The sequence below is a fragment of the Pempheris klunzingeri genome, chromosome 21 (assembly GCF_042242105.1).
Source record: "Pempheris klunzingeri isolate RE-2024b chromosome 21, fPemKlu1.hap1, whole genome shotgun sequence".
Classification (NCBI taxonomy): domain Eukaryota; kingdom Metazoa; phylum Chordata; class Actinopteri; order Acropomatiformes; family Pempheridae; genus Pempheris; species Pempheris klunzingeri.
In genome coordinates, this window is record NC_092032.1 from 13944061 (window position 1) to 13958747 (window position 14687).

Sequence of the window (14687 nt, forward strand, 5' to 3'; positions counted from 1 at the left end):
TTTGACATCTTCTGTGTTGGTTTCATGTTGTTTTTACATGATATCGAAAACCAATATCTATATCTCTATATATAGATATATAACCAATATCTATATCTATAGATATACAAAACCAATATCTATATCTCTATATATCTATATATAGAGATATAGATATATAACCAATATCTATAGATATACAAAACCAATATCTATATCTCTATATATCTATATATAGAGATATAGATATATAACCAATATCTATAGATATACAAAACCAATATCTATATCTCTATATATCTAGACTTAGACTTAGACTTAGACTTCTTTATTTTATATATAGAGATATAGATACATAACCAATATCTATATCTATATATCCTCAACATTTTGGTCTTTTTTTTAAGTTGGGTTATAAACCCAATTTTAAAAACAACCAACATTTTGAGGTTTTGATTGTGATGTTTAAATCCAACTTAAAGCAGTGCTGCAGTCAAAGAGATTTGACTTTGTACACTTGAACGCACTAAAAAGGCCGAGAACTCTCAAAAATAATACTAAGCGATTCATTGTCATACATTGTAGTTCTATCTGGTAATCCTAATTGTTTCTTTTATTTTGGTAAAAATAGCTATATAATCATGTGTACAGTATATGTCTTAAGATCTACCCAGCTTTCCTTCTGTCTGTCTACTGTATTATCTGTCTGGCCATCTGTCATCCATCATGAGCTCATGTTCAAAGTCTACATGTATGTAATTAGTCTGTCTTAAATAGTTCACCTCTGTGTGTCCGTGTATTGACAGTGAGGGAGGAGGCAGCAGTAAAGGTGTGTTATCGTGTGTAGGCCCAGAGCCTTGTAAAAAATGTCCCCTTCCTCTAACTTACCACTCAGTTTCGAGCTCTCTGCTGGTTGCTTCCACAGAGGAACTCTCTTAGAAATGCGAAGTTTTGTTTTCCAGAATGCCAGACTGTTCGTGTTTGCAAATGTCAACATTTGTAAAAGCCGTTGTTGAGCTCCAGCAGACTGAGGGCCCCCAGAGGGATTAGAGGAGGCTCTGTTTACCTGCTCTGAGGAATGCTGCCCTGCACGGACGCTTTTGTATCTGTCAGGGACCCAAGGTCACAGCGCCAGCAGAGATGGGCCGCTTTGTCCCTCTCCAAAGTTTCCACCTCACAGTATCAACAACAAAACACAATGTGGGCGACCTGGGAGAAGGAAATGGAATTCCTGCTCATGTTGCTACAGTGTTCAGAAACTCAGGTTCAGTGGCCCCGTTCACCTTTGATAAGTCTGGGTGGAGGATGGGGTCATTTTTTTTTTTTTTGTGAATTTGATTGGAATATAACCACATCACTCATCGGTATTTTCATATATTTTGATTATTAATTTGCACTTCTGCTTCTCATTGCACTCATTTAGCTTGACGCATCAAACTTAAATCCTCAAAAACAAACTGAAACCCTCTTCCTGTTTGTTCTATCAGCCCACAATTCAGTAGTTAAGTCATTATTAGCAGTTAATCCTCCATTCTACCTTTGAGTTCAGTCACTTTTCATATCAAAGTATTCACACCTCCCAACATGTGGAGTACTTTGCAGCATTTCCAGGCACTGCCTAGCAGCACTACCGGTCTTTCACCGCATGATGTCGCACTTGTACAACTTAATAGAGAAACTGATGCTGTAATCAGCTTCAGAGAGACGTGCAGCCTTTTTATACCTCAGCACACCTCAAGAGGATAAAAAAAACCCTCTCTAAAACCTCTCTATTAACTGCTACATGCACACCATAAGTCCCTGTGAAAATATCGGAGGATTATAGCGATTTGTTAAGGCTGACGAATGTTTTACTGAGCTGTGGTTCACACAATGGCTGCATTTCTTCTTGTGGACCAGGACTGTCAGTCACTGATGGAGCAATCTGACCCCGGCCAGCAGACACCGAGAAGCGCGTTTAGGGCCAACAAACACGCTCGTGTTTAATTTGTCTGCAAGTTAGAAGTTATTTGCGGAGGGCAAACCTCGTTAAATGTGACATGGGCTCTCAACATTTCGCAAGCACGCAAAAGGCAGTTCAAAGCGCAATATTTTCTCCATTTTGGAAAAGCGAGCAAACAGGGCGAAATTGTTTGTTAGCTGTGCCAGTAAACCAAGCTCTCTCAATCACCATGTAAAACAATTGTTAAATATTAATCACAACCATCCAGAATAAATGCAGTGTCAGGCATAACACACCAAATCATCATTTCAGACCTTCATAAAGTCGCTCAAATGCTCCTCTTTGTGTTCCCTGTGAAGCTCATGCAGACAAAGACATGTAACAACTGCAAGTTTGAAGATTTTCTTTATCTCATTTTGTAATAAACATATAAATAATAAACTCTAGACATTTTTGACGCATCGCCCTGTTATGAAAGTTAACTTGTATGGTCTGGCTATATAGACTATCCAAACTTTGCATCTTCCGCAGGTCATTTCTATAAAACTATTTCCCTATTACAAAATATGAAAAGAAAAATACATTTTAGTACATTTACAGGAGTTACTTATTAATTTATTTAACGAAACTGTTTCAGTACTACTTTAACTGTTACTGAATTGTCAGAATCTGCATTTTTAATATTTTTCTCAGAAGAAAACAGAAAAAAAAAAATAGAAACACAATAAAATAATAAAAAGCAGAGAATGCAGACACGAGGCAGAATATCTGTCCCTCTCCGACAACTTAAACGAACAGTTTCCAAAATAATAAAATTCTTAATAAACCAAGCAGTACAAGATTTTTTTCCAATACTTTCCCAACTACTGTATTTAAATTAAAATATATTCTCATATCTTACACTATTTCAAATAACGAAATGTGATTCGGTAGCGATCTGTCAAAATCTAATTTACAATTCTGTGTATAAAAATATAATTTATGGAACCCCGCGAAGTTTGTTCTCCCCAAAATATAACAGTCAGTTGCACATATATGCACATATGAACATTACAACCTGTCAAAGTTAGCTCCTTTCTACATGGTCTTCTTTCTCTTTGCCATATTTGTTCTTTTTCATTTTTTTTCTTCATTTTTTCTTTCTTTTTTTTTTTTGCATTTGAGATATACAAAAATAGATTATGCACAATTTGCCGCTCACACCGTTTCAGAATCCATTTGTGTGACAGCAGCGAGTTCACATGAGAATAAATTATTCAAAGAGAAACTTTTTAAGGCTCCATTCATTCTTTGAAAGGGGACACATGGAAAAGTCACTGAAATAAATATCCCAACTCCGCCGGGGCCTTTGTCTTGTTTGTTCGTTTTTTTGTGTTTGTTTTTTTAATTATTATTATTATTATTTTATTTTTTAATCTACTGAATAGTTCGTGTGTCCTACATTTTAAGTCTGGTTCTGCTCCTGTAGTAGAGGTTTCAACTCGGGTATACTGACATCCCAAGTGGATGGATCGAGTGGCTGTCCAAGAGCCATGTTCCTAATTGATAAAGGATCTTGGAGTACCAGTGCACGCCGTCGTTCTGTGCACTGGCTTGAGGCTGGGAACTGAAAAGCAACGAGGACACCCAGTGGGCGAGCCTGACGGGTGCCAGGGCCCAGTGCGCCAGGTCGTGGTCTTCGATCACTGCGTAACAGGACGCAAGGACCTGATCCACCACCACGGTCCCCTGCACGGTCACCGGCGCAAAGGAGCCCTCGTGCTCTTGCGTGTAAATCCGTTTCACGGTCACAGGCTCGAGTCGACTTCGCTCGGCGTCAAACACGAACACCTTTTGTCCCGGGTGGACCTGGCTGGCGAAGATCGCCGACATCCGCTCTGCTTCTGTGCTGTTGTGGCCCACGAAGAGGAGGTGCGCGGCAGTCAGGGTGATTTTCTGCCCCCGGTCGGTTTCTATCACGTAGAAGAGCCTCCTGGTCGCCGAGTCTTGGTCTATGAACATGATGAAGTCGGTGTAAATCGGGCTCCCATCGTCACCTGCTGCCAGCACCCTGTCTCCAGGCTGGAGGTCTTTGACCGCCTTCTTGGTACCATCCTGCAGGGTGACCGTGGAGGAGCCTGGGAAGCAGCCGCCTGACTTTGCTGCCACTGAGTTTTCTGTTAAAATAGAAGATAATGCCATTAGAATACACCCCCCGTATTTAAACCATCAGAAAATGTTTATCTAACTCTTCCATCGCGACTGTGATGCTGCAAAATTATTCAAAAACCAGTTTCAAGACACAAACGGTCCCAAAGCAGCAGCATTTAAAGCTCCTAAACACTTTAAAATCAATAAATCACAGGTGTTTTACAGCCATTCCAGCCCAGGACCACCGCCTCATTCAAAAGCCCTTTCAAGAACCTTCCTTTTTTGCGCGTATTTGTATTTTTTTCTGCCTACACACATCATGGTGGGCCATATGCATTTTGCATAATGATGCCTGTCTGCTCCTCCATGCCAAATGCGTATTGGCTTGGCCCACGTTGTCTGAGACGAGAAAAACTGAAAGCCTTGGCTCATCTATTCTTAATTAAAAAACCCAATAAAGAGCAGGCATTGTTATTCTAAATCAGCTTGTGGATCGAGCTACTCTCGGTAAAGAACACTTACGCCTTTCCCAGCTACTCTTCCCATATTTACTCAGGTGCAGAAACCTCTATGTGACAATTCACACAAATAGGCGACTCACAACTACTATTTACCCAGTGGAGCCACTTTTCCAAGCCTCTCGAGTTGTAGATTTGAATTTAAATGAGGGCCCGGACTCTTAAATGCTTTCTGTTGTGCAACATCAATGTCCCCTCTTTCTACCACCTCTCCCTGCTTTGTTGTCAGTCTTGATGACAATAATTTTGGCCTTGGTGGAGCTCTTCACATACCAGTCTCTAGGATCACACTGTCCTGCACACAGAAAAGGGGGTTTCCTACTCAGAATCTGGGGCTTTTAATCTTCTTTTAAGATTCCCGAGCATGAAATAAGGTGACAACTGAAAACCAGATTTACCCCAACCAATTCAACATTGTTCAGCCAAATCCTTTTGGTAAAGTCGCATGACCCCTAATGACACGTCGGCCTGGCCCATACTGTGATCTCGAAACGTGTGTGTTGAATGATAAGTAAGGGATTTATCAATAAAGTCTGAGCTCAGAAAAAGTGCCATGGTTCATCAATCAGTGTGAAGAAATGTTTTCTGAGCCCCATAGGTGTCCCTTTAGCTTAATGAAAGCCTGTGAGGTTATTTCAACCAAAAAAAAAGGAGCCAAAATGAAAGTTGTTTTGAAATTAAAAACTGGATTTTACAGATGAGAGAAACTAAATCCGGAAAAAAAAAAATCCTCTTTTTGTTCGTTTTTCCACCGTATGATCAACTCCGAAATATCCCCCAATCACCCTAAAAACGTCTCAGCTTCCAGCCTTTTATTTTGGCTTTCACTGGTGTCCAAAAAAACAAAATCCAGAGAGCAAAATGATGTGCGTTTTCTAGGTCACACCGATGAGCCTTGTTAGATTGTGGTCGTGGTTCCCACCAGGAGACAGTGTGGGGCGATGTAAGATCAAGAAATAAGCTGCATGGGAAATGCTCATAACGCCACAGGCTGGGATGTGCCCATGCATAGGAATAAATATCATGATAGAAAAATACTGTCAAAATGAACGGTTGCACTCAAACATTTGCTGTCTGCTCTCTAATTACCTCATTAGATAAATACTGAGTGCATGTTCTTGTGATTAAGCTCTAACTGAATGACTTTGGGCTTCTCTGATGATCAAATTTATACTTCTGAAATATAAACGATTCACATTTTGTTCTTTTTCTGCTGTCAGACTTAGTTTCTTGGTGCGTTTTTTGGACACTTGCGAGTCCGTGCACGAAAAGTGTCACGCTTGTTTCTCTCTTTTTGGACGCCTTCATTATGTTCATATCTAATCTAATTGACTGCTCCCTCACAAACAGCTGCAGCTGAAGAAACTCTCATTTTGCATGAAACTTCCCCAGAAGATAAAGCAGCTTCCCTGATCTGCACCTGCTCTTTTAGATGATTACAATCGCACCTGACGGGAAACGCGCACCGGTGGCAGACCTGGTTATTTTCTCCTACAGCCAGCACCACAGTGCGCATGACAGATTTTCTCCTGGCCACAATATTGTGGTTTCCCTCTCGTCCTGCAGCCATACCTGCTTTCACAGAGCAGTGGATGTGGGCTTTGGATTCATAATAGACCCAGTCGAATCCGGCTTCCACCGCCAGCCTGGACAGAGTGCCGTATTTGCTCTTGTCTCTGTCCGAGGTGGTGATGTCCACGGCCCTGCCCTCGTAGTGGAGCGACTCCTCGAAGTGGTGTCCGTCTTCGTCCCAGCCTTCGGTGACCCGCAGCTTCACCCCGGGCCACTGATTCATCACTGAGATGGCCAGAGAGTTCAGCTTGTCTTTACATCTCTGCGGGAAGGAGAAATGGACTAATTAGTCACCTGTTGTGTCATAGCTTGCACATATAAAGTGTCCAGGGGCGCAAAAATGTGGAAAAGTCTGAATCTAGATCAGCATTTGCCGCCAAAGTCTTTCTTATATTGGCACAATTTCTGTTGCCAAGAGCAAGTGCTCGTAACTGAAAGAGAAAAAAAGCATTAGACCTCAAGCACCACACATGGAAGATTTTCTCCATTTCACCCCCAGAAATCACGCTTCATAGTAGACATCTGGATTGTTTGCCTGATCTCTGCTGTCCAGCACAGTGATAACGATTAAAAATCAAATTCAGACTCACTGAGGCCTCGCCAACGCCTCTGCATCCCCACCTGACGCCCCCTGATGCCTCCCAGCTGAGGTGAAACACTGGGACCGACCAGCATCTCTGATCCTCAGTGTGAGCTTACATTTCTCATTGTGAGCAGCAGCGTCAGAGGGCACATCTCGGATAAGAAAGCTGCTGATGAAATATTGATAAGGCACCGCATTCGCTTCACTGGCCTATAACATATGGGTCTTTGGTCTTGGAAAGGTGCGAGCAGCACCCCTTTCTATCAAAAAGTGTTGCATTGAGCACAACATGCATACATTATAAATGCATGAGTTTGTATTAGGCCATGAAATGAGCGAGTCCTTTATTGGTTGCAACTTGTCTGTTTTCTTTAAATCAATAATTGATATGCAGATGATATGAAGATTATCTTCAAGAGCAGCTGCCGCCTTAAAATATCTGGAGTCTGTCCTATAAATAAATCGTCGCACCCCAACCTCTCTGCGCTCTCAATGAAGATGCCTGGCCTTCTCCAAGACAACTATTCTCGACACTCAACCAATATGTCAAATAAAACATCACAAAGAGTCTTTTCAGTCCAACCGCGGAGGGAAACTTTCATTATTCCTCTCCTGCAAAGTCTTGGAGACGTGACATGCCTCCTTAAGTGGAGGTGTTTTGGCTGCTGACTGACAGACTTGTGAAACATCCAGGAGTGGTACGGGCGCACAGAGAAGCGTCTGTGTGTGTGACCCACTGTCCTTTTCCCTTATGGACAGCCTGTGCGTCCTAAGAGAAGAATGTTCACACAGACCCCCAAAAACCTCGTATAACAAAAAGGGAAAAGGGGTTTCACATACATCAGCGGTGTTTTATGGGGATATCACACTTGTAGAATGTGTTGATTAAAACCGGCCCCAAAAAACCTCCCACATTCTGAGTGGGATTGTCGGAGTCAAGAGCCGTAAAGCTTAACCTATTTATTAATTCATTAGGTCGTGTGCCGCAAATCAAGCCAAATTCTGCTCAGCCACCGTGAAGCCCAGCAGGGTGCCCTAGACCGGCGCTTTGTGCTCGGGGTAAAGTTGTTCAACAGCCTCCCTCTTAATCTTTTCACAAATGATTTGGTTAGAGGAAACACTTATCAGCTACCTGTCAGTGCAAACAAGCCGCCGCTGTGGGCAGAGAACCGTGGGCTCCTAAGACTGTGACACTGCGAAACAATCCACGTTTAAAAACCATTTGTTCTACTCTTGGACCTTTTCCTACAAGTAAAAAAGTCACATTTGTCCCATGGATGACTTGAGTTGACATGGCAAACCAAGTATCTCTTGAATTTTCTTGCAACAAACTCTACTCAACACCCAAATGTGCTTCACAAGTTGTCTCTGATAAATTCTTGAAACTAAATGAAATTTCACTGGAAACAGGTTGAATTGGCGAAACTGAGCATTCTCACCGCTTTAAAAGAGAAAATGTGCAGTCAACACTAAGGCAAATAATGTTTTACGACCACATGAAGCTAAACATTTTTGAATTAGATGGTGAAAGTGGTGCTCAGACACCGTCACTCCGAGAAACACGTTGTGTAAATGTCTGTTAAACCCCTGTGTTGGCATCTTTTCCTTGGATTGAGCAGTGGTAATAGTTAAGGGAGTAGATGCTTGTTTAAGCGTAGTATCAAGTATTATAGTCTTGGCTAGACCTCAGTGAATACATTTATTGCACGCTCCTGAGAGAGCTACTGCAGGCACGTGCCTTGTTTCATGCATAAACACCACATCTTTTTTTCTAAAACGTAAGATAACAAGGAAACGGCACTCTGTTTGTGCGTAAAAGTCCGTGCGTAAAAACCCATTACGTTCATGCGTAAAGCCGTGGAGCAGCGCAAAGACCGTTGGCACAGCGTAAATCCCCATGTGATAACGCTTATGCCACAGACAGAGAGGCTTACAAAACAGTTACAGTCCCCATCTTTTGGATGCACATAATTTGATGGCTTTGCAATGTCGTACGATAAAGACACGCTCACCTGTTTTAACTTACTATGGCCTCCCGCTGACCAAAGGTCATAAGTTCAAATTGCGTTTCAGGCCCAGTGACGGGCTCCTAAAAAGCCCTTTCATGTACGTGTCACACGTAGAGCCTGGTGCTGTGTCGTCTGTAAACGCTCGGGTGCTGAATGGAAAGCGGATGATGAACCAGAAGCCACAACAACTGACCCTCTTTATAAACCTATAAAACACAAAGCAGCTCCCAAACATTTTTATTTTAACGCCCTTAACTAGACGAACAGCTAAAGATGCCACAAATAATCACATCTTATCTGAGGGACTCCCATCCTGTTTGTGTGGTTTTATCCAGACCTGTAAACACAAGTGTTTACACAGCAGGTGGGGGGTTTTACTCAGATTGAAAGCCTTGCAGATATGCTACTCGATATTCTCACAACTAAATAAAACAGCAGTGAAATCAAACTATTCCCCTTTTTGCTGCACACCCCGGAACTTCCTCAATGATCCGCAGGGGGTCCCTGAGTCCCAATTTGGGCACCACATCCCCACGCGCCTGTAATTTCATGGTCTGTGTGTATGAGAAGCTATAGGTGTATCACAGAGGCGATGTGGGGAGGGCTGAGAGGGACGCCGAGACCGCACGCACAGTGAATATTTCATCGGAGCTCGTGCTCATGCATGGTGCGAGGCACGGGTTCAGGGACTCCGGCGCGCGCCTGGCTTCATCACCACCACCACCACCACCACCACCATCACCACCGGCATTTTATTATTACTGAGCCAATATCACCCAAGCGCTTTTAATAATTCACCAGCATCTGAGTGCTAAAAGTCATGCTGAAGAGACGCGGCATCCTGCAGCCTGGAAAGAAATCAAGGCTCCATCTCTCCGACGTTTTGTGAGCCTCGTCTTTATCTGCACAGAACGAGCAGTGAGCTTTGATAACTAACTGCCTTCATGAGGATGGAGTATTTAAAAAAAAGATGTCATCATCCGTGCAAGTGAGGCGCCCATCACCCCAGTGCGCCTTGCTCCTATAATTGACCGAGTCCCACCCATTTATGAAGTCCTGATAGTGTTCTGAACACTCTGAAAGAAATGTCACTGTTTTCACGCACTGGTGCACACCATGCGAAAGGCTAATTTACAGCAGCCTGTGCGAGAAAATGTCTGAATGAGCCACGCCATGCCTGAATAAGCCCGACTGTTTGAAGCGGTGCGCATCACCAGCTCTCTGTATTCATGGCTGGAATAAAGAAAAGGCGCTTAAAACAAGCTGCAATGTTAAGCTTAAATAGGCAACAAATACTGCATGTGTGCACGGAATGTGAGGAAACATGAATGTACGCCTGGAAAACAACAAATAGAGCCCCACAAAGATACAAATATAGATATGAGGAGATGGGCACATTAATATTTTAAATACACTGTCACAATCATGAAGGCCGAGTGTCCTGACTGTCCGCCTGCACATCACTTCTCCAGCTGGATTTCTACATTCGCTTCGAGCCTGCAGCCTTTGAAAACTCCCATGCTGGTGCATAAAGCGCATCTGCTTTTACAGTGAAGTTAAAAGGCTCAGTGTGAAGAGTTCAGCAGCGGGTAAAAGAGACTTCACTTAAGGTGCGCAATCAGTCTGACAAGGAGGTTGTTGCAGTGCGCAGTGATGGTGCGTTAGGAGACGGGCAGTATGGGAAAAAAAGGTTATTCTGTCTCCTTACCTGAGTCATTAGCCTGTCGGCACCGGTGTTCTCCTCATCCTTGAATATGATGTCTGTGTTATAATTGGGAGTCAGTTCTTTAAATCGCTCGGAGTTTCTTGTGATCTTGCCTTCGTATCTGCCGCTTGCCCCGAGGGTCTTCTCCGCCACGTTGGGGATAAACTGCTTGTATGCAAGAGGTGTCAGCTTCTTCGGGTGTCTTCTCCTGCCGTAGCCCCTGCCCGGTCCGCATCCCATCCCAGAGGACACCAAGGACAAGCAGATGAGACCGACCAATACGATTCTGGTCCACAGCAGCATTTTTGTCCTTTAAGATCTCAAACGAGTCGCCGCTGCTATCTCTACCGTCTGCCTCTCCCGGCTCTCGCAATGTCCTTGTCTCCTCCTCTACTTCGCCTTCGCCTGGTCTCTACTGTGGCAGGTGCGGAAATGAACGCCTCAGACAAATGGTAATAACGGGGCACATCGAAGGAGGGTTAAAAAAAAGTAGTGAGGGAATTAAAAGCCACGGGATCTCTAGTCGAGCTGCAGCCGCTTGTGTGAGGCGACCGCTTTTACTGCTTTGTATTATAGCACCGATCTATAGCAGGGGAGGGATTTGATTGGCTCGCCCAGACAAACCCTCCTGATGTTATCCCACAAAAAATCTTAAAAGATTTCTTCCACCTGAGGGTTAGCCTGTGTTGCGGGGAGGAGGGGCTCTTCCATGGGAAAACATCAATTATAAACCGTCTTTTTTCACCCTCCCATTTTCCAGATTTCAGAGCAAAGGCAGGACAGACGGGAGCACTTGCACGGTGCAGAGCTCAAATCTGAAGCAGTGTAGTTAGGTGAAGTGATTTCAGTGTGTGTGCGGTAACTTTCCGCACAGAATGCATTTCCCAGGAGTATTCGTGGACGCGCAGGGCGCACGCCTGTGCTGGATGATTTTGCTATGACCCCCTACCCACCAAATAAATCAGTAAACATAGTTAAGAGTTTACTTACTTTAGAATTATTACATCTGTGGATTTAAATGAGAATTTGTCTCTAGCAAAGTTTTCCTCCTAAAACAGCCGCATACTAGTGTGAGTATACGCACGAAAATGACTTTGGAGGCGTTTCGCACCATTCAGGCTTTAGTCTGAATAAATCTGGGCAAACTAACGGAATGCACCCTTTGGTTTGACACTATTCAAACTCGATCAAACGTCAATCTTGAAAATAAACCTACACTCGTATCTTAGCAGTGCGCGCACCGTGCGCCCCTGCCTTGGCCCCTTTTACGCGTTTAAAGCATGCGTTTTTTCATTAAATGATTATATTTTAAATGAGTTATTTTTTAAATCTAGTTCTACATTAATCTAATTACAGCACCTATTGTCCCAATTCTGAATCACATCATGAAGCAGACTCCTTAAGATGAGGGGAACGGGATAGACTTAGAGTACAATACAGATGAGGTTTTAGAGTGTGTTCCAGGCCTGTCCGACTTATCCAAGTCCAATTCTTATTGGAAGAACCCAATTCAGCGCTTAAAAAGTTCTCCCTGCATCTGTTATGGGCCAAGGATCACCCACAGACTCTCCTGCACACTGTCTTCCTTCCAAAGTCCCTTTCATTGACAGATTCAGTCTTGGTAACCACTGTATTTACAGTCTCTCTTTCACAGGAGAAGGGGACAGGGGGGCTTCTTGCACTCATGGCAAGCAGTAACACTCAGCACTTCCCTATTTCATTCTGTATTATGATTTTCCAGTTTCTTTGGTGTTAAAATTGATTTTATTTCAATCACCAACCTTCCTGGGTTTTTTAAAGCCCATCACAGACTGATAGTTATATTCCTGTGATCAGTGCTGGTGTTGTTGATTAAAAGCTGCATCACCATCACACATGAAACACCACTGTATCCGCATTCAAGTTATATCAGTCCAGACAAAAACAGATATTGCAAATGCTTCGGGAAGGCAAATTATTTGTGTGATAACAACTGTTAGAGTAATTACAGGAAGAGGGGCTGTTGTGGCGTAGCTTTAGCTCTCATCACACTGACAGTGTGGCACAGGTGCTCTGAAGTGAGGACAGATATGCCAGCCTTTGGTGTGGCTTTAGTCTCATTAAACCTCACTCTGGCTGACCTCCAGTCTGGTTCAGCTTGTGCCAGGCTTGTGGCACCACAACCAGGGCAGGTGAGACTACCTGCCGCTCGCTGAGACCATGAACATCAAATCTTGGCCAAATATGGCTTGTGCACCTGGCAAGCTGCTGTCTAACCCCCGACCAAGATACTCTCCTACCAGTGATGGCTTTCACTCCACATATCCCCGAATTCCCTCTGTTTCTGCTTAATGCCACAGAGATTCTCAAGATGTCTTTACTCTACATATTTCAGCAGTTGTTTCTGCAGAGGTACTGTTCAAACACAGAGCTGACAGCAGCTGTGGTGCCCTGAGGGACACCGGAGGTGCTGTCTGGCCCCAGGTCAGGGTCCTGGTTCAGGTGTCACAGCTCTGAGATGAAACCTGGCATGCCACACAAACACCTCAAAACCACAGAGACGGGAGGAGTTTAAGCAGCGAGAGTCCACATAGGCCTCAGTCTATTATTATTACTATTATCATTTCTATTATTATCATTATAGAGACTTTAAGGGGTTCTTTGTAAATGAGCCAAGTGACAAAATGTGATGCTAAGTGAAATGAATAATGCAGAGATTGTGATGAATAATGCAGCCTAAAGAGCAAGGTGTGCTGATGTGAGAGACTGGATTTGAACTTGAGTTTCTCCCACAGAGGAAACCAACCATCTATCAGCCCGACCTGGGGCAAACAGTATTTGCAAACATTACACTTCATTGTTTGGTTTTGGCCTCCTCCAGTGCCATATGGGTGGAGTTTGCAACTAAAGGCAATGGAAATCACAGTAGACAGTTTAGACAATTAATCAAAGTATCTAAGGTCAATTTAGTGTATTAACTTTTGATTGAGAACTTATCTTGATGCTGTCTAAAAACTCAAATATCCTAAAACAAACACTAAACTACTTACAATATCTGCCTCAAAGTGGGTTACTCCTGTTCAGGATGAATGCATGCTGGGATGTAAACACCCTGGACAGGCCAACAGACAAGAATAACATATTTAAGAATAAGCATTCACTCAATTTTGGGCAATTTAGAGTTTGCACTTCAGCTTCAAAATAGACATTTGCAGTTTCCCCCAGTTGGGTTTGAAAGGATTTTGGAAGCCCAACAGCTAATACACAAAGGAACACATAATCCTGCAAAATAAGTCAGAACAAGCAAACTGAATATTTCCACCTGACAGCAGCCTTATCCAAGTTCTTTGGAAACCCCTCTGTTGTAAAAGCTACAAACAAACAAAGTATGAACAATGGCCTTTGCTAAATCAACAGCTTCTAAAATCCCATATGTGTGCTGCGATGTGGCAGCCTGTTACCTTTTTATTTACACTGACCTTGCTTTTGCATATGACGGTGACACAGCAAAACAGAGGTTGATTTTGTGAAATAATTCTGCAGGGATTGAGGGAATTACACAATTCTTATTAAGAAGCCTATTGCATGTGATGGCTAATCCGGCGTGAGGCGTGAAAACGGCCAATGAGTCATCAGTTTTTACCCCCCAGAACGTATATACCTCACTTCCCTTTATCCAGACATCTACATCTGCTCTGTTACACTCCTTCTTTAAAAAAACTCCCTCTTCAGCCTCACATTCAAGGGAATTAAGAGATATGCCTTGAATCAGACTAAATCCACACCCATGTTTGATTTCTTGTGCCACAGTCTCAATCAGGCATGGGTGAGATGCAACTAGAAGTGGTTGAGCGGAGTTTTACCAGTATAAGTCCCCCCAATTACTGCTTTAAAGCCTCCTCCTGTCTGAATGTTTTGTAACATTGTTAGACGGATTAGAACTACAGAATAATCACGCACAAACATATAAGTAGTGTCAGGCTTTCCGTGTTGTTTTCCTTTGCTGCAAATAGGGTTTCCTTTCTTCCAGCCCAACAGAAAGCCGCCCATACCACAACTCATTGTGGGTATTTTTTGTTGCAGGTGGGGTTTGCATTCAAACCTTTATCCTGTTTTGAACTTTTGACAAACAATTTACAGCACGGACACATTGCCGTTAATCACATGAACATGTGTACTCTTTTGTCAGCATAATAAAGTTTGAATAATCTTCCTCTAAATGGTTTATTTAAGCCGCACGCATCAAGCATTATGAAGAAGCAAAGAGTTG

General features: G+C 43.1%; 1 protein-coding gene across 1 annotated transcript; it reads right to left on the reverse strand.

Annotated features, from left to right (window-relative positions):
- Positions 1 to 3282: 3282 nt before the first annotated feature.
- shha (sonic hedgehog signaling molecule a) lies at positions 3283 to 10955 on the reverse strand. The gene is made up of 3 exons (XM_070852785.1): positions 10442 to 10955; positions 6142 to 6403; positions 3283 to 4077 (listed from the first exon to the last, which is right to left on the reverse strand). The coding sequence occupies exons 1-3, from the start codon at positions 10739 to 10741 to the stop codon at positions 3398 to 3400; spliced, it is 1242 nt and encodes a 413-aa protein (XP_070708886.1). The 5' UTR covers positions 10742 to 10955; the 3' UTR covers positions 3283 to 3397.
- Positions 10956 to 14687: the final 3732 nt, after the last annotated feature.

Bases quoted from the DNA above. Each gene is read 5' to 3' on its own strand.
- shha (XM_070852785.1), bottom strand. From the start codon at position 10,741: ATGCTGCTGTGGACCAGAATCGTATTGGTCGGTCTCATCTGCTTGTCC. The intron at 6,404-10,441 runs GTAAGGAGACAG...TCCTTCCCGCAG, and splicing joins CCGACAGGCTAATGACTCAG to AGATGTAAAGACAAGCTGAA. The intron at 4,078-6,141 runs GTATGGCTGCAG...CTATTTTAACAG, and splicing joins CCACTGCTCTGTGAAAGCAG to AAAACTCAGTGGCAGCAAAG.